Below are 20,025 nucleotides of genomic sequence, written 5' to 3' on the forward strand. Positions count from 1 at the left end.
CCCGGCATCAGAGGTAATATCATAACGAAGACATTAAGGGGTCGAGGGTGGAAAGTAACACCTGAGTATTTTTATTTTTTTTTTAAAGTAAGAATGGGTTGCTTTGGGTGTTCAAGCTCATCCTCACCTGACATAAATTTGAAGTGCTCCATCTGACGTTGTGCAATCACTCTTGCCTGTCTTGATTCACTGGGCCGACGTGTAGACGATGAACCGGCATTGCATCGGAGTCAAATTCTAAATCTTTATGTAGCGTAGATGGCCCTGCTCGAGGGCAACCTCGCTGGCAAGAGCCCGTGATGATAGTGCTTCTGCTTTGAGCCGCGCACATGAAACGGGTCACAAAGTCGACAGTTTCATAGCAGGCTCGTCTTTGGCTAGTCAGGCTGACGTGGATCGGTAGGGAGAGGAAAATGCCCGATAGTTTGTATGTGTGTACCACACTCAACCTCGCTCTCGCCCTCCAATTTCTCCTCCCTCCTAGTTCAACTCTGCGGCCCGGCAGCTCATCGAGTCGGACAAGCCCCCCGACCCCAACGGCGAGTCGGGCGAGGGGGCCTCCTCGGGCCCCCAGAGCAACGGCGGCCATCGGGACAAGAAGAACAGCAAGAAGCGACATTCCTTCACCTCCCTCACCATGTCCCACAAGCCCATGTTGGCTCCGCCCCCACAACGCCACTCCATGGAGATCAGCGGCCCGGTGCTCATCAGCTCCAGCAACCCCACCGCCGCCGCCCGCATCGGCGAGATCAGCGGGGGGCTTTCCTGCAGCGCACCTTCACAGGTAACATATCAAGAGCACACGAGAGGAACCTACAGACCTTCGCCTGGCTTGTAACGGATATATTTTTTTTATAGTATCCTTATTTCCTGTAATGGAAGCATCAAAGCACTACTTTGTCTAAATGAACCCACTGAGCTCACTTGAACATCGTTCCTTGGTGTCAAGATGCCACAAGATGGCGGCCTGAGCATAAAAAATGAGAAGAGGTGATTTTTAGGCCAATCGGCCTAAAAATCATCCATCGACAATGTTTTGATGATATTTGGTAGAGTATTTTGTGCCGAAATGAAGAAGCGGTGCAAAAACACCGGACAAACGTGACGAGGATCCAAGCAATGCGTGGCTACATGACTCCACTCGCCTGTGAAAAACGTCTTCAGGCCTCCGGGTCCCCGCGGAGCGAGCCAGACATGACAGCAGCTGCTTTATGGCCGGCAGCTGCCAGAGGTTTTGGACGTGGTTAGACACGCTCGCAGACGTGCCAATTTGTCTGAGGCCGCCTGCGCTGCAAATAGACCCAAATAGGCGGACAGCATCAGTGAAGGTGTTTAAAGAGCACTAAAATAATAAAGAGGAGTTGAGGAATGCACTAAGCGCTCTGTGAGTTGCAGTCCCGAACACAACCCTCCAAAACTGAAATTACCCCCCCCCCAAAAAAAAAAAATTATAATAAATCTCGCGCCCACATCTATTGCACCATTCTGTGGTCATATCTCTCATAACAGGACACATGAAAAAGCGTCAGGGAGCCATGACAGAAATTGAACAGCAAGTCATACAGTTTGCTTTAAACCAGCCGTTCGGGGCAAATTTCAAATCCCGTGCTTGGAGAACTTCCTTGCTGAACACCCAATGTGCTGTGGGACGTTAGCCAATTTCTTTGAATTGGCTAACAAATAATGTACGTGTATTTGTTTAGCATATATTCGTAGCATAGCTGCCTTTAAGTCGTAAAATATGTCCTCTTTAACAAAAGTAAAAACAACCAAATTTCAAAGAAAGACAAAATGGTGATGAAAATGAAGTTGTCCGTACCTGAAAGCAATTCTTTGCGTGTCAACCAACACATAAAGACACATTTTTAAAGCAAAATGGAATTGGCCTTTGGGAAATGTGTGTTTACGCCACTCACAATAGAGATGCTGACCACGCGCGCGCGCACGCAACCCACCGTCCTCGCACCTCCACCTTACTGATCTTTCCAGCAGGCAGACAAAAGAAAACAAAGGTGGGCTACCGTCGCCCAAGCGGAGTACAGTATTTTGGAAGGCAACATTTGCCACCATCAAAGTGCCGCGGTTGACGCCATAAAGCAAAAATCACATCAAGTCTGGCAGGAAAATAACTTGTCGAGACGTTTGAGAGACGGCAGATGCAGTCGGAGGTTCACCTTAAGAGGCGTCCCGGCCGGGTGCAGTCATGCGCGGGGAGAGCGAGCGAGCGAGGGAGCGCGCAGGCCACAGGGAAGATATTGTGCCAGCTACACTGAGGCCTTGTTACCACGACACCGCCGCGCTCTCATGCTCACGACGGGCCAATCACGTGTCGCGCGGGTCACCTGATTGCGGTCGGCCAATCGGCCGCCACCTCGACGAGAAGCACGATGACACAATGTGACACTCCGGCGAAACTGTGCCTTCTGTGCTTTTCCTCCACATTGGATCAGGAGAGGGCAAAGTATGTCCCGTGCTGTTCGTTCGTGTTTTCACCCTTTACAATTGGTGCCATTTATGAAATGTTTTATGATTGCGGCGCTCAAGTAAAGGTTCCCGTAACGCCTGGTCCCAATTTGAGAATATTGAAACTATTTTTGGGGACTTGACTAACCCATTCAAGTCATTTGCGTTTGTCCCGTGTGCGTGGAATTTGTCGTCATGTTTGATGAGCCTCATTTGTCCTCCGTTTGAAAGGTACACATTTGCACGACCGGACTGATTGTGACTCCGCCCCCGAGCAGTCCCGTCACCACAGCAACGGTCTTCACGTTTCCTTCCGAGACCAGCTACACGCCCATTCCGCTGGTACGTGCAGACTCTTTGCTAAGGCTTGAGGAACGCTTATGTCCAATTGTTGCTACAAATGTGTGCGTGTGTCAAAAGTTTCACAAATATTGATGGAAATGAGCTTTTGAATTGCTTGGAGTTTTTGGGGATTTGTAGTTTTCTCTGGGGTGTCTATAATCATCAAGCATAATATTATACATCCAAGTGCGTTCACTTTGACATAATGTAGGAAAACATGAATATATAAGTATAATAAAATATATGGTTCAATTCTTGTACATGGCGATTGGTGGCTTCATGCTTTTTATATGCTGTCTGTCCTTTTGTGGGCGGAGTCTTCAGAAGCCCACAAAAATGATTTGGAGTTGTTTATTGCTTGCTAAAAAAAGTAATTTATAAACAGTTGCTAGCGGGTTCGGAAAAGTCTCCAAGTCGTCGTACTCTACCTGTTTGTAACACTATTAAGTGTTGAATGAGTGCACAAGCGCTTAAACTATCAACGGTTCACAGAAAATACTTTTGAGGTCGGTGTTGTCCTGGCAACTCAGGTTGAAGTTTCTTAAGCAAGCTTGGGCCGCATTTAAATTTGATCAACGTATAACGCGCCTCCTATTTTACCTGAAAGACTCCATTTTCTTCACCTAATTGCGATAAGCCCGGCCACACCCTCTCTTCTCGGATGCACAACTACCGACACTGGTGAGCGATGTCCGCCATCTAGGGGTGAACACTGTTATTACAACTCACTAGCGTCAACATTTTTATTTTATTTTTTATAAAATGAATCGAGATTAACTCCAAGGTGTTTTGCCGCCCGTTGCCCATCCTTACTTTAGAATCTACCTCACGAGATAATGCGAGCGGCATTAAGCAAAATCCCTTCTTTCTGTACATTTATGCTGCGGGAAAAAAAGGGGCAATAATAGCTCTCAGCCTACACAAAAGCACACACAACCCTCCTGTGTGTGTGCGTGTGTGTGTGTGCGCGCGCACGCTGGCATGCCGAGTTGGTGAATGAGCAGGAATGCGCACACAAAAGGTGGAGCTCTCCGCTTCACTTGGGAGCCCTACGTGATGTTTTTGTACAGATGATTCCTGTTGCCCGCAGGCGGCCTAATTATCTCAGCTCCAGCGTCGCCAGTCAGCCGTAACACGCTCGGACCCTCGTGCGCATACCGCTCGGGGGGTGGGTGGGCGGCGGGTAAGCGATGTGTTGTGTTGTTGCGAACGCTATCACACAGCCGCTCGGTTTGTTGACTTCTTAACAGGTTGTTCGTGACCTCACCCTCGAGCTGCGTGAACGAGACCGGCGCACACATGGATACAATTTGAGCGCTTAAAGGGTAAAACGGGGGATTTCTGCCATGGTTCTAAGTGCCAAGATGAGTTGATCCAAGTTGTGATTTGTCATTTCATATGGTCTGCATTAAGTTGTGGGACGGCAGCGCTGCCGCTTGCACAGCTGCGCCGTCTCCTAGCAACCAACAAACAAGCCAAAAGTACAAAATGGAAGGTCAGCTTTGTCACTTCTGAGCAAACTGAGGTCCAAAATGTTGGTCCAATTTGATATCCTTCACATTATGCTTACAAAACCACGAGAAAAGCAACACAAGCTCAAGATATGCTCGGCAGTTCAAGTCCACAGGACAAAGTATGTAGTTACTCGATTTAGAGTAATACTCACAAAATATGCTGCAACTTTATTAACTTACTGCTTGTTGTGATTTGAGTTGGGCTCACTGCCATCACACAGCGTTTGGATCTTAAATTTATGCTGAAGTCAAAGCAAAAAAAAAAAAAATAGTTTGACTGTAATCTCATCTGCTGCAAATCAAGTCAATCGGATACTGGTAAACGCTCAAAGGACTTGCCATACCACCTTGCTTTCAAACAAACCTGTTTCCACGTAATGCAAAGGCGCTGGTGGATTGTCACACTATCATAATAATTATAATCAGAAGTGGGCATTGTCAGTCTGTTACAAAGTGTTTTAGTTCGAGCCACGTGGGCCCAGTCCATCCCTCGTCGGCGTTGAGAACAGAATTTGCTTGCGTGCGACGCGGTACCGCTTCAATCCGTTTGGCCGACTCGGACCGACTGACGAGAACTCACTGATGTACGAAAGCGCTGCCGCAAAAATGTTCATTTTCCCGATTCGCTCTTGTCATCCCCACAGGACGCTCTCCCACCGCCACCGCCTCCTCCGCCGCAGTCGTCCGCCGGGGGTGCCGGGTACTCGCTAGCGGCGGGCCAAAGACCCTCCCCCAGCGTCGGCGACCAGGGCGGCAGACAAAGACCCACAGTGTGAGTGCCGCCGATGAAAGCAACTCTCCGTCTGTCCGTTTTGTGTCGCTTTCCGGTTGAGCTGGAGCCTCGCTGGGACGTCGGGTACGCCCAGGAAGGGTCGCCAGTGAATCAAACGGCGCATATGGACAAATTCAATAGACCAGCAACGTAATTCTAAATAAAACAATTAAAATGGACAATTATTAACAGAAACAATTTTTGTATATTTTACATAACAAAATGTTATTACCTTGTGACGGTCTATTTTAAAAATTAAATGTGGCACTTTATTCTTTGGTTCTGTGAGTCAGTCTTGACTTGTAAACCTCCCCCAAGGCAGCACACGCATTCGTGTTTAGAATTAGATGCCCCCTCTCCACATTCTTTTTTGTCTCCCTGGGATTTGATGCCGACAGCATCCCAGCTGTGACTTCTCACCGGCTGTGACCCACAAATTCCGTGTCACAGGGTTGGGGGGCGGGGGGGGGGGGGGGGCATCTCTCCCGGAGGCTCTGCATTGTGAGGAAAGACAAACTTCCTGTGTTTGCTTCTAATGGCGGGTGTCTTTGATGTGTTTGTTTTGCGGCTGCAGCTATGTGGCCATGTTCCCCTACGCCCCCCGCAAGGAGGACGAGCTGGAGCTGAGGAAGGGGGAGATGTTCCTGGTGCTGGAGCGCTGTCAGGACGGCTGGTTCAAGGGAACCTCCATGCACACCGGCAAGATTGGAGTTTTCCCCGGGAACTACATGAGTCCAGTCAGCAGGTGGGGCTGAGCTTTTTAGATTTTGTGCGCTTTGCACTTTTTGAAGTGGCCCAGTTGATCAAAGTGTAGCTTTGGCGCCATCTTGTGGATTCATGGAACTAATTTTTCAAGAGCTTTCATTTTTGCAACTTTTTTGCTTTCATTTGTGCGAGCTCTGCATGCCAGCCGTGAACGTGACTCCACTAGATGGAGCAGTTCTTCAACGATTCTTCCAAAATGACACTTCCAGCTGTTTTATGGAGCTCATAGTGGAGGTTTAGTGTCAAGCATCATTTTTTAAAACAAAAGTCCATTTAGCGTCCTACTAACAAACGATGCCAAACAATACATGTGCTAACCAACATCATTGGTGTGCCAGTATTGGAAATTGAAATTGAAATGGAAAGGGTCGTGGCAATTTATAGATATTGCTGTTAGGAAGAAATGAAAATGAAGCTCGCTGCTTTCCTTTCACGGGAAGCTCCTCTTTGAGGACGCTAATCTTGGACAAATGAAGATTCATGAAGCACTTGTAGTCATTCATTCCCTTGGAACCAATTGGGAATCTGTAAGACCTTGTCCGTCATCTGTGTGTGTCGTGTCACGTTTGTAACATAACCTTCGCTTCCACCCCTTCCTTCTTTTAGGACGCCGTCGGGGAGCAGCCAGGCCAAGGTGCCGATGAGCTTGTGCACGCAAGCGGGCAGAGGGATCACCATCGTCAGCCCCTCGCCCGGCCACCACGGAGCCATCGCGACGGCCTCTGACTCTGCCAAACATCCTCCCGCCGTCAACTCGGTGGCCTCCGCTGCCGCCGCCGTTCAGCCCACGGTGGCGGTCACGGCAGCTCAGACGGCCACTGGCCAGCAGCCGAAAGTGCCGCTACACGTCAGCTCACAGATGACGGTGAATCAAGCTCGCAATGCCGTCAGGACAGGTAGGTCCATCGTCCGCACCGATTTGGTTTTTTTTTTCAGTATTTAGCAAAGCCAAAGTTCTTACTTGTGTTTTCAGCCGCATGCCACGGTCAGGACCGGCCCACCGCAGCAATCCCGCCCGTCCAGTCGACGCCAGCCGGAACCTACCTCCCGCACCTCAGCGCGTGCCCCCAGCCCTCGCCGAGTCCCGCGCAGGGCTGCGCTCGGACAGCTGTGGCGCTGGGGTGCGCCGCCGCCTCCCTGACCCCGCCCAACGTCAGCGCCGCCTCCCTGGAGGGGGACGTCTTGCGGCCGGTGCCCGTGCTCGCCGGGAACGGTGCAGCCCTGGCGTGCCGCCTGGACAAGGACATCAAGGTAGCAAAAATGATGCGCAAGCCATTTTCAAAAGTTATTTGCTTTTTATTTAATTTTATTTAGAATCCGAATCCGAATCAGAAATCCCTTTATTGTCATTGTACTCAAGTGTGCAACGAGATTATTCTTTTTAGGTGCAATATAATATCATTTTTTTTTCTCTAAAAGTTGAAGTGAGAGTTGTTCAACAACCAACAAGATTAAATTATCATCACCATATTTGAATGAGACTCACCACAGACAGCGATTGTTTTTCTTCTTTTGAGGAAAATGCGACCGCAATCATCTATTTTAGTAAAAAAATACTTTTTTTTGCCTTCTTACCAGGAACTTGCATCATTCACTTTTTCGGAAAGTGCATCTTTTTTTTTTTTTCTAAAGGAAAGTGCCCCAGAGCAGTCCCGTAGATTCTCGCCACTTTCACCGTGCGGGCGTGATATATAATTATTCAATGTTCCCTTTGGTCTTGCCACAGAGAGAAAAGAAAAGTCTTCTAAAGCTGCTGTCCAACAAGAAGAAGTCTCGTCAGTCGCCGCCTTCCTCGCCCACGCTAGAGGCGGAGCAAGCCGCCTCCGGAGATTTGCCCAAAGGCGCCTCGGCTCCCGAGGCCTCCCTTCCCTCCGGACCAGATCCCGACGCCAGTGTCGCGGCGGTCGGCGCCTCTCCATCGCCATCTTCGGCTTCCTCCTCCTCGTCAGACACCTCCTCCCATCGAAGGAATGCCACTTTGGATGGAGGCGCTCCTATCGCGCCGCCTCCTCGCCAGCCGTGCTCCTCGCTGTCATCGCTGCAGCATGACGCACGGCCCATCATCTGTGAGAGGTAACCGACTCTGAAACAGCATTTTTTTTTTATTATTATCACATTTTATTTGCATCTGAGTTACTGCTGATACGCTTTAAGAAGAAAAAAAAAAAAGAAAACATTAAAATTCTCTCGACCGTCTTGTTTAATGATGGGAATATAGGAAAGTAAACAAAATATTTTTCAGAGAACAAATTTATGATGCAAACTAATTTCCATTTAAATATATATTTTTTTAATTATTATTATTTTTTTAATTGTGACCCTCTTTTTTTTTTTTTTTTTTTAAAAGAACTATTTGGAATTTTGTCCAAATATTTCGGGATAGCAATTTCCTAAGAAACTGATGTGTTCTATAAATTGTGATGAAATATTGTTGATTTTTATTTTATTTTATTTGAATTGAATTAACTTTTTCAATTTATTTATTTCTTGCTTCTCGACACCATTAAATGTGTTCCTGACATGTTGCCAATCTGTATCCAAACACGCCCCCCCCTTGACGTTCTTAAAACGTGCTCCCGCTCCAGGTACCGGGTGGTGGTGTCGTATCCACCGCAGAGCGACGCCGAGCTGGAGCTGAAGGAGGGCGACGTGGTGTTTGTGCACCGTAAGCGCGAGGACGGCTGGTTCAAAGGCACGCTGCAGCGCAACGGCAGGACCGGATTGTTCCCCGGAAGCTTCGTGGACAGCATCTAAGCCTCTCTCACGATACGTTTTTTAAAATTTTTTATTTATACCCTTAATTGTGTGCCTTGTACTGTTCATCACTTTATTGTACATAAAGACACAAAGAGGGCAAACAATATTCATTAATATAGATATGTTACTCTTTTTTTTTTGTTTGTTTATTTTTAATTTATTTCAACAAAGACTGGCCTTTTTTTGTGTGTGTGTTTGGGGGGGGGGTAGTTCCAAGGGTTAAACTGGCACGTTTCTTCACTTGATTGGCGGCCATTTTAGAACAGGGTAGGCATGACAGCTGCATCTCAGTAAACTAGAACATGACGGAATGTCATTTATTTCAGTAGTTGAATTCAAAAAGTCAAATTAATGTAGACAAAGAATTATTTTCTGATTACGATTGACCGGCCTAATGTGCCTCAGAATAATGGTGTGGCTTCCTTCTTCACGTAGTTTTTTGGATGACACCGGAGCACTACGTTTGTTTAAATTTAGTGTTCCTTGGCGCAAAGATATCACAAGATGGCGCCAAAGCACTACTAGTGAGTAAATATCTCCTCGTGTCATTTTTACATATTTCACTTTATTTTTTTTTAACTTAACTTTAACTTACTTGTCCGTCTCAAGAAATTTGAATATTACATAATTCATTTTTTTATACAGAAATCAGGTATGAATTGGCGTTCTGGAAAGTATTTACAATGTGTTCAATTGTTATGAAATGAGGAAACGGTGGAGTAGCGATTATCAGCATGTTTGCCCCCATTTCTGAAGCTCTGCGTTTTCGATTCTGTTTGAACCGTTCTGCCATATTGAAATTTATTGAGATGCAACCTGCTCATGGCTCACATTGGGACTTGAAAAACAAATCAAGCCTCAAAATGAACCTGAGGTTGGCTTTCCGACTGTCGTGTGAGACGGGCTGGACGAGCTGTGCTGCTAATCAAACACACTCCCTGAGTGACGTCACATTCGCAGCTGTTTTATTTTTTTTTTATTCTAGGAGTGTAAATGCTGTTCCTCAACAGTTGCAGTCACCTCACACTCCTTAATGTGACTCCGCCACCACCACACAACAAAGCACGTTTGCTCGCTTTTGTGAACATGCCTCAAGCCTTTTTTTTTCATATCTATTTAGAGAGAGAGAGAAAAAATTGCTTTGGTTGATCTCCTTTTGATCATTTTTGTATCTACTTGAATTATCGTAAGATTTCTTTTGCGACCTGAGAGATTTGTTTTTTCGTAGAATGAACTGCACTGAGCAGTTAGCATTAGCGATGTTTTTTAATTTTTTAAAAATTTATTTAGACAAAACAGTGAAACCCTCGTATTCATTTCGGTCACCTACTCCCCCGTACTTTTTGGGCAGCCTTTAACGCACACGTTGCTCTCAATATATCATCCGTGCCATCGTATTTTTCCTGTTCTTTTATTGTAGTCATCGAAAATAGCACCCAATAGGAAAAGGGTTGCCCATCCCTTCTGTAGTTGAGTCTTAATAAAAGGGGACCACTGTGATGATGATTCATAATTCACTGTTTCAATCTTTCTCAGTTTTCCATGACGTCAAATCTCTGAATGTTTTCTTCCAACAACTTTTTACAAAGGATTATTAGGGCCACAAAAATGTAATTAAGTTGGAAAAAAAGTGAAAAATACTTTAGTGTGTAATATTACAAATTGTTTTCTTAAATGAGACTGAATTACCTTACAACTTTGCACATTTTTGAATCCCTTTTTTTTTTTAAACTGGAAATTACGCCAATGCACAATTTACAAGCTGCGGAACGGCATCTATTTGTGTTTTCACTGCTGTTGTGCCCTTAATCCTCCTTTGAATCGTTCTTTTATCTGTCCGCGTTGACATCCCGACAAAATTCGACTACTCCGTCTTTTTCGGTTCATTTTGAAGAACACCAGACAAGTTCACAGCTCTTGATACATTTTTGTGGTTGTTTTTGTCGCTTTCGGGGCATCTTTCGTTCCACTGTCTGAAATGGAAATCAAGCTCATGTATGATCTTTTGTGAAATTCTGAAATATTTGAGGAAATCGCACATTTTTAAGAGGCTGTTTAACAATAAAAGATAATGGTTTCCACGATTGTGTTTGCACACGCCGTCTTTGGTCTCATTTACGATACGATTCTCCTGAGCTAGGAAAACGCTGAAGGGAAGTGACATGTCATGGGAGGTCATCCTCAACACACACTCAGAGGCCTGGTGCCGAGTGGTTTCCCTGGAGACGAGTTATGCCAATCACATTTTGATTGATTTATTTTCTATTTCATTCGTGTTTGTGATTAACCCTAATCCTACTTGAAAACCCTAACCCTAGTTGGAAACCCTAACCTAAAAAGACTCAACCACAATTTTCGTCAGTTTCAAGCAGACGTAGAAACCAGTCAAAGCTCCCAATTCCAACTGCATGAAAACAGCATGCAGGGCCGCTCCATGTAAACAAATTTATGATGACGACGGTGTTTGAAGCTTTGAAGTTGGTCATAAAGACGCCTGTGAGAATGTGAGTGACACCGGACAGCGTCAAAAACATTTTTATTATCCAAAGCGGATCTCCTCACAAAACAGTGAGACGCAATTAGGAAGTGGTTTTTGGCCAGCGGTTTGGTTTTTGGATCAGAACCATGGACAGCAGCATAGACAAGACCAGGATCCACCTCAGGAAGCGTTTGGACCAACTGGGCTACCGACTCCATTTTGGGATGGACTCGGTGCCGCTGGTTGCGAAGCTCTTCAGGTAAGACACGCCAGTCGGGCTTCTTTGTCTCATTGCGTTGTCGTCATCGTCAAAGTTAATCTCGGAATTTACAAACGAATGATCTGTTTTCCCACAAATGTTTTTTTTTTAACACAAATTTTTCACATTTTATTTCAATCACAAAAAATCAAATTTCTGATTTTAATTGTTTGTTTTTTTTATTTTAAATGATTTTTCTCCCCAAAAAAATCCAAATTCAGATTTTTCTAGGATCCATCTGAGGCAATTAAAATGTTGCCTGTTGTGCAAAGAAAAACTGTTCCTGCGCACTAAACTTGAATTACTTTGACTTTGTGTTTGGGTTGCAGCGATCTGGTGCACACCACGGTTAGCCTGCGTGATGCGAAACTGTCGGCTGGCAAGCCCGAGCGACTCCGTCACGCAAACGTCTCCACTGAGCCGGCATACATGACCGTGCTGACCCGTCAGCTGGACGGTGGCGACCATTTTATCAGTGCAGGTCAGACGTCTCCATCTTCCTCTGAAACTCAACTTTGTGAGGAAAGCCCACGTTGTGTTCTAAAAAAATGCAAAATGCCATAGACTGGCTAATAAAACGAGCATCCTGGTTGCAGTGTTTAAGCAACGGACTACATGTTGGGAAGCAAAACATTTAAACAGACGAGAACGATACTCATTTTTTATGCTCTGCAAAATATGGCTTGCGTCCTTTCAGGTGGTAAAAAGATGAGCATTTCTTTGCTTCATCAGTCCACGCAGACGGATGTCACGAGCCCGCCTCGTGCCGATGATGAAGATTTATATGGAAGGTTGGTTATTTCATCAACAAATGTGAGGTTCTCTTCATACGTTTTGTGAGTTTCCAGGTTTGTTGTTGTTGGACCATAATTTGCTGCACTTTTCGTCCGCTTTTTGTCATCCTGTCAGTTTCTGACAGTAATTTTTCCCAGAAATTATTTGCTGGTTTTTCAGCTCCTGTCTGTTTTCTTGCATTTTTTTGTTTGTTTTGTCCATTTGTTTGAAAGTTGAGGGGTAAGAGTCACACGTTTTGTTGCCCAATCTTGCCTGTTACTTTTCTGAGCTTTGTTCTAATTTATTTTTTAATAAATAATAAAATAATTTTTAAACAGATTTTTGCTTGTTTTTGGCAGCTTTTTATCTGTTTTCTGGCAGGGTTTATGTTTTGTCAATTTTTAAAAACAATTTCCGGTAAGATTGTGTTCATATTCTGGCCAATTTTGCACACATTCATTTTGTCACAATATTATTCTGTTTTTGTCAAATTTTGTCTATTGCCTTTTTGTTTTTGCTGTTGTCAGATTTTGTCTCTTTTCTTCCCCCTTTTTATGTGTATTTTTATCATTTTTTCTTTCAAAATGTTTTGGGGGTCAGAATGACTTTTGACTCCGTTTTATGTTTTTTGGCACTTTAAATAAGCAAAACAAAATTTTTGGGTGGAGTTTAGTAAAAATTTGTGTTCAAGTTTTGCCCAAATACTAACTTTTGATTTTTTTTTTGTAATTGCTGCAATTTTTCAGATTTTCTCCGTTTTTTTAAATACACGTTTTGTCATATTCTTGTCAATTTTTGTCATACTTGGTCCATTTATGTAGCCAAATGGTAAAAAAAAACCAGATAAGATGTTATGTTGATCTTTGGTAGGCTGGTTGAACTTCAGGAAGAGCTGGTCACACTCAAATCGGAGCTGGACTTCTCTCACGGGCACACAAAAGCCGTCACCAGCCAAGTAAGCTGACGGTCAGCGGTCAGGTGCGTTGTCACGGTGCCGTCTCGAAAACTGTTGAGTGTGACACAGCTGGCGGAGGCGCAGCAGGCCAAGCGGACGCTGGAGCAGACGCTGGAGGAGCTGCGGCGGACACGTAGGGACGAGGCGGCCGAGCTGGCGTCCCGCAACGACGAGGCGCGTCGGGAGTTGACGCGCAAGGACGGCACCGTGGCTCAGATGGTGGCGCTGAAGGAACGCGTGCTCAACATGGCCTACAGGAAGCTGTCCGCCTCCAAGGAGGTCATCCTGGGTCAACAGGAGGTCATCCAGGACTTGGAGGAGAACCTGAGCAAAATCAAAGTGGTAGGTCCTCTTTTTAACACGCCACGTGTCGTTTTGTTTTTGAGGCAGCGCTTTTATTGGTCAGGAAGTTTGCCAGCAAAATCATCTTCGAGAGCAGCTGGCAGAGGAGAGAGGACGCAACCACAAACTGGAGGGACTGGTCGCCTTCTTGGAGGCAGAGAAGAGCGCGCTGCAGGACAAAGTGGACAAGATGATAGCCAACGGTAAATCTTCACTTCAGCATCATGAGCATAATTATTTTTAGACTAACTATTGACCTTATTATTTTCCAAGTTTTTGTTTTCATTCTTATTACAATGTTGAATATTTTCATTGTTGTTTTTGTTGTTGTAACAAAGGCCTCAACTTTGAATGCTTTTTTTGGTGAATTTTAAAATGATTTAGATTTGTATTTATTTTTAAGTTCATCTCATTTAGGAAAATAGCAATTTGGCAGTTGGCAAATTATGTAAATCGTGACGTGACACGCAGTCTGTGTGTCAAGTCAATTTTATTTGTATAGCCCTTAATCACAGACAGTCTCAAAGGGCTTTCCATAGCCACAATCGACATCCCCGATCTTAACCCCCAGGAGGGCAAGGAAAAACTCACAAAACCTCATTAGGGGAAAAGTGAGAAACCTTGAGAAGGGACCACAGATGGGGGAATCCCGCTTCCAGGATGACCAGGCTGCAATGGATGCCAACTGGGCAACATTTGACACATACAATGATGCGATGCAATAATAGATGAGATAATATAAGAGTCAATTGAATGAAGCGCTGCAGGAAGATGACTTCAGTGGAGCGGGTCCTCATCCAGGGCCGTAATATCCATGGCAGCATATCCGAAGATGAGCCTTCGATCTTGTACCGGTCAGTTGGTGTAAATTCAGGACAGCCACTTCCAAGTGAATCGCCATCACCTAATTCGGGGAATTGGGAACAGAAAAGAAAGAAGAGAAATAGCAAACAGGCCAACAAGTAGTTCAATGAAGTGCTGAAATATAAGGAAATCAGAAAAGGCGCTGCATGAAGACGACTTCGGCAGAGCAGGTCCCTTCCCGGTTCGTCAGTGCCGTAATCTTCAAAGCATGTCCCCATCACCTAATTCCCAAGCAGGGGAAGGAGGGGGCAGAAAAGAGAAGAAGCGGCAGTAAACAGGCCAACAAATAATTAAATTAGATGCTAAAGTATATAAATAAATTGATCAAATGTCGCGCTGCAGGAAGACGACATCACTGGAACAGGTGCATGCCCGGTTGGTCAATGCCTTAAACTTCCTAGTGGGTCACCGTCACCTAATCCCCCAGCCGGGGGAAAAGGGGGCAGAAAAGAAAACAAAGCGGCAGTAAACAGGCCAACAAATATTTCAGCTAAATGCACAAGAGTATAAATGCGTCTTTAATAGTGTTTTGAACATTTCTACTGAGGTGGCGCCTCTAATATCTGAGGGAAGTGCATTCCAAAGCATTGGTGCCCGAATAGAGAACGCTCTAGAACCTGCGGACTTCTTTTTGGCTCGCGGGATCACTAAAAGACCAGCATTTTGTGAGCGAAGGTTTCGGGACGGAACATATGGTACCACGAGGTCAACGAGATAAGAAGGTGCTAAGCCGTGCAATATTTTAAAAGTAAGTAGCAGAACTTTAAAATCACATCTCAAGTGGACCGGAAGCCAATGCAAATTGGCTAATATCGGGGTAATATGATCAAACTTTCTCGTCTTAGTTAAGAGTCTAGCTGCTGCATTTTGAACTAACTGCAGACTTTTAATACTCGACATGGGGAGACCCGAGAGCAAAGCGTTACAATAGTCGAGGCGAGACGTCACAAACGCATGGATTAAGATTTCCGCGTCACACGTTGATAGAATTGGGCGAATTTTAGCAATGTTACGCAGATGAAAAAACGCAGTTCGAGTAATATTTTTAATGTGCATTTGAAATGACATAGTTGCGTCAAATATAACACCGAGATTTTTTGTCGAATCCTTTTGGGTAATATTACATTTATCGATATTCAGAGTGGTGTCTTTGAAAAGGTACCGATGACGCGCTGGTCCAATGATGAGCATCTCGGTTTTATCTGAGTTAAGACGCAAAAAATTGAAAGACATCCATTGTTTAATTTCGGCAAGGCACGCCTCTAATTTATAGCAGTCGCGCGGATTCGTTATATCCAACGGCATGTATAATTGCGTATCATCAGCATAACAGTGAAAACTAATGTTATATTTCCGTATGATATCACCAAGCGGTAGCATATAGATGCTAAACAATAGAGGTCCGAGTACCGATCCCTGCGGAACTCCACATGTGATCTTACAAAGATCCGAAGTCGCATTGCCATGAATTACACGGTGCGTCCTCTCCGACAGATACGAATTAAACCAAGAAAGCGCTGAACCTGAAATGCCAACACATGTGGTGTGGTTCAGACCGAGACCTGGTGCTGGGCTTGGATTTGCCGCGGGCCACCCTAGGCGGCGGCAACGGCGGGCCCAAGCGCTGCCTGGCCGCTGTCATCAAGAACCTGGAGGAGGAGCGCGATCGCTTCCGCCGTGAGGCCCTGCGCTACCAAACCTTCCTCAGAGCCACGGCACCCGCGGCACTCACGGCACCCACGGCACCCACGGCAGCCACGGCGTGCAGTCCCACGCAGGCCAGGAGGAACAAGTTTGTGCTGGCCGCCACCTTCCAGGGCAACGCCGGATGAAGAAAGAGGACGCTCACGTTCACGACAAACGTTTTCTTCCTACGCTGACATGACTGACCTCAAGCAAACGCACTTTACGTTAATTAAGTCACAATTTTATCATCACAGCAATTGTAGTCTTGATGATCACAAAATAATTGACGCATCATACGATTTTGAAAAGACAGTTTTTGCCAGTTGCCGTTTGTTTTTTAAAAATATCCATGTCATATTTTTAATACATTTTTTATCTTTTTTTATCCATTTTCGTCTTTTATTTGTGCAGACTTTTTTGTCAAAGTTGTCAGATTTCTTTCAGGTTTGTTGTTTTTTTTTAAATTTTGGGTGAGAAAAAAAAATCCAAGTTCTTAGGTAAGTCTTTCTAAATCAATTTACATTTTTTACATCCGTTTTGTGGGTCTGTTATCTTTTTTTGGTCAAATGTTCGCAGCTTTTTTTGGGGGGTTCTTAGGCATTTTGCCATATTGGTGTCTGATTTATTATTTTTGGGGGCTTTTTGTGGTCGTCTTTAGGACAGGTTTTTGTCGTATTCATTTGTATTATTTGTTAGTTATTTTTTTGGGGGTGAAAATTTCAAAATGTTCCTACAAAAACCAGCTGAAAAAAATTATGACGTAAAAAAATACATTTTGTTGAACAAGAATGTATTTTACTTTACTTTTGAAAATTCAAGTTTTCACATAAAATGGCCTTTTTTTCTTGAAAGAGTTGCCTACTTTTTATTTTCCTATTTCACAGAATGTCATTATTAAATGTTTTGGAATGTTTTCACATAATGATCTTTTCCTTAAAAAAAAAAAAATTCTGGTAAAAATATTTTAGAGGAGCAAATTTTTTAAAATACACTGATATTAAACGGTTACAAATGATTTATAGTGTGTGTGTGCATGCGTGCATGTTTGTTGCAGCAAAAGAGATGTCGTAAGACTCTTTATTTGCAAGGTTCATGAACTAAAATAACATGGGCGGCAGAGATAAATCCATATACAGGCACGGTTTGGCATGGAAAACGCACGCTTGAAGATGAATTAATAGCTCATAATCATAATGTGCTTCTGACAGGAAAGATGGTAAATGACGTTGTTTTGGCACTGTGCACACACACACACACACGCGGGCGAGTGTCCACAATCACATGCAAAAACAAAACAAAAACAAAAAAAAACACGTGTTGTGATACAGATGGATGATATCATTTAAAATGTCGGCTATGGAAATTGTCTTTTTTTTTTTTTTTTTAAATAGAAAAATAAACTTGAACATTTGTGACACTGAAAAGCGTTCACGTCGAACGGAAACAACAACCGTACGTCTTTCCAAAACCAAAAGCAACACACAACTTTCTTGTACTGATCCTTTAAGGCCCGGCCTCGCTTGCTCGCTCGTTCGATCGCCTTCTCCATCTTGCACTTGCACCAGTCACTTAAAAAAACAATTTTTAAAAAGAGGGTGAGAGGAGCGTTCGGGCGCTCCCTACAGGTCGTCGCTCTCCACGAGGGATCCGGGCGGCAGGGGGCTGCAGTCGGGGAAGAAGGCGGCCTTGACGTCCAGGCCGCGCTCGGTCAGGGCGGCGTAGCGGCTGCTGGACGGACGCAGTGGCTTGACCTTCCGGGCGCTCGCTGAATGCTGCCACTGGCCTGACCACGCCCACCACCATAACGAGAAGTCACACACAAGACAACTTTGAACTCATCTTCACACTTAGTATATTAGAAGTTATTATTAATATTATGTCTTTCTTTGGGAAGATTATTCATTTTCCTTTCATTATTTTTTACTGTGTTTGCATAATATTATAACTTAACCTTGAAATAAAAATGAATTTTCTGAAAAAAAAAATCCTTCAAAAAAGGTTCACAATTATTCATTATTCATGCAACATGACTATTTCTTGTAAAATTACTTTTTTTTTTTTTAGAATGATTTTTTTCGGGAGTAAAACATTCAGTGAAAAATTCAGGATAAAAGTTTCTCTTAGAATTGAATTTTTTTTTCTTTTCAATATGTCTCATTGAAAAATAAGAAAAGTGTTTGTGGAATATTTTGACATTATTTTGCAAAATGACAATTTCATTGAACGAATGCAACAAAAAATGATTACATTTTCAGGAAAAATGACATTTTTCAAAACGTTTCTATTTTTTTTTCATTTTAATGAACACTTTTTTTTGCAAAATATTCAGACTTTTTACTTTTAATTATATTTTTTCTTGATGAATTTTCTAGAATTTACTTTTTTTCTTGAAATTTAACATGTTTTTCCTTTTTTAAATATTAAAAGCTCCTTGCAGTAAAAATAAATTGCAACCGAACTCTCACCTTACGATGAATACCTTAAAAAATATTGCCTGCGCGTGTGTGTGTGTGTGTGTGTGTGTGTGGGCGCGTGCGTGTCTCTCACCATGCACATCGAGACGGGCAGTGCTGGAGACGATGCCCGCCTCATTCTTGGCCGACACGGTGTACCAACCGGCATCCTCTTTGCAGGCCGGTTGGATGATCATGCACAGGTAGCCGCAGGTGTCCTGGTGCATGCTGTGCCACCCCCCCCAAAAAAAGACGTGAAGAGCAGCGCAAAAAAAATAAAAAAAGAAAAATGTTTTCTTTCCAAGGCGCCCACCTAATTCTGTCTGTGTTGTGCGTAAGTGACTCGTTTTCGCGTTTCCAGAAGATCTGCGGGTATGGGACACCGCTGACGCGACACTCCAGGCGCACCGGATGCCCCTCAGCCACGCTCGTGTTTTGGAGCTTCTCCGAGAATGACGGAGCTTTGTGCAGTTCTTTGGCTTCATAGTGGACATGCAAAAAAATAAAAAATAAATCACACGGTCACTGAGCATCTTTCCCGTGTACTGCGTGCGAATGGTCGCACGCAAACGCTTACCTGCGACGATGAGCTCAAGGTTGAAGGAATTCTGCCCGGCGCGGTTGCTGGCGATGCACGTGTAGATGCCAGCGTCGCGGGCGCCCACGGGCTCGATGACCAGCGAGTGAACGCCGTTCTCGCGCACCAGCATCTTGTGGGCAGAATCGGGCCGGATGGTCTGACCGTTGAGCTGCCACACCAGATCCGGGGTGGGCAGGCCGCTCACCTGCAATCACCACACCACTTTTGAGCATGTGCAGTGAACCAGCAGGTGGAGGATACCATCTCGGATCTAGCCGCCCACGGTGTTACACACGGACGTTTTTCTTTTCTTTGTGCGACCATGTGAAATGCAAGGACGAGTGTTTTGAAAGGACGAGGACGGAGGATGATTATTTCATGAATGACGGAAGGGGGCCCGGGACGCTCCGGTAAAATGGCCATCTCTGCAAATAAGCATGGTGTTACACGGAAAATAAAATAAAATAAAATAAAATAAAATATAAAATAATTAAAAAAATCAAATCAAATCAAATAAAAAATAAAATTAAGTAAAATAAAATAAATAAATAAATAAAATAAGATAAAATAAAAATGAGAAAAATTAAGAAATCAAATGAAAAAATAAAATAAAATAAAATAAAATAAAATAAAATAAAAAATAAAATTAAAATAAAAAATAAAATAATAAAATAAAATTAAATTAAATAATTAATAAAATAAAATTAAGTAATAAAATAAAATAAAAGTTAATTAAATGAAAAAATTAAATAAAATGAAAAAATAAAATAAAATTAAATAAAAAATAAAATAATTAAATAAAATAAAATAAATACAATCAACATTTAAAAAACATTTTTAAAATGTCTTTACGTACAATATGCCCAATATGTGGCACTACACAGAAAAAAAAAATGGTGATCTAGAGGAGTTTTGTTTAAGTGTGTGTGGGCGTATGTGTGTGTCTTTGGCTGACTTCATGCCAACTGGAATTTTCTCTGGAAAGTTTTGGCGGCCTCGGCGTGGCGTGGAGATAAATAA

At 43.7% G+C, this 20,025-nt stretch overlaps 2 protein-coding genes and 1 pseudogene across 3 annotated transcripts in view; 2 read left to right on the forward strand and 1 right to left on the reverse strand.

The window, feature by feature from the left end:
- Positions 1-10,697, forward strand: part of sh3rf1 (SH3 domain containing ring finger 1) — a 31,138-nt gene extending 20,441 nt beyond the window's left edge. Inside the window, exons 5-12 of the mRNA XM_088312380.1 lie at positions 485-784; positions 2,695-2,805; positions 4,964-5,091; positions 5,666-5,836; positions 6,463-6,752; positions 6,830-7,107; positions 7,583-7,929; positions 8,442-10,697. Of these exons, the coding sequence (XP_088168506.1) occupies positions 485-784; positions 2,695-2,805; positions 4,964-5,091; positions 5,666-5,836; positions 6,463-6,752; positions 6,830-7,107; positions 7,583-7,929; positions 8,442-8,610 (1,794 nt within the window). The 3' untranslated portion in view covers positions 8,611-10,697. The remainder of the gene's footprint in view (positions 1-484; positions 785-2,694; positions 2,806-4,963; positions 5,092-5,665; positions 5,837-6,462; positions 6,753-6,829; positions 7,108-7,582; positions 7,930-8,441) is intronic.
- A 541-nt stretch (positions 10,698-11,238) lies between these two features.
- LOC148324979 (centrosomal protein of 135 kDa-like) lies at positions 11,239-17,196 on the forward strand (annotated as a pseudogene).
- The window catches only part of palld (palladin, cytoskeletal associated protein), a 38,039-nt gene continuing 34,934 nt past the window's right edge, over positions 16,921-20,025 (reverse strand). For both annotated transcript variants that reach the window (XM_088312373.1, XM_088312374.1), the window contains exons 18-21: positions 19,003-19,210; positions 18,739-18,904; positions 18,520-18,653; positions 16,921-17,755 (exon numbers count right to left, since the gene is read on the reverse strand). In XM_088312373.1, coding sequence (XP_088168499.1) covers positions 17,592-17,755; positions 18,520-18,653; positions 18,739-18,904; positions 19,003-19,210 — 672 coding nt within the window. In that variant the 3' untranslated portion in view covers positions 16,921-17,591. The remainder of the gene's footprint in view (positions 17,756-18,519; positions 18,654-18,738; positions 18,905-19,002; positions 19,211-20,025) is intronic.

The sequence above is a fragment of the Idiotropiscis lumnitzeri genome, chromosome 13 (assembly GCF_059441095.1).
Source record: "Idiotropiscis lumnitzeri isolate Australia: NSW breed Sydney's pygmy pipehorse chromosome 13, RoL_Ilum_1.0, whole genome shotgun sequence".
Taxonomy (NCBI): Eukaryota; Metazoa; Chordata; class Actinopteri; order Syngnathiformes; family Syngnathidae; genus Idiotropiscis; species Idiotropiscis lumnitzeri.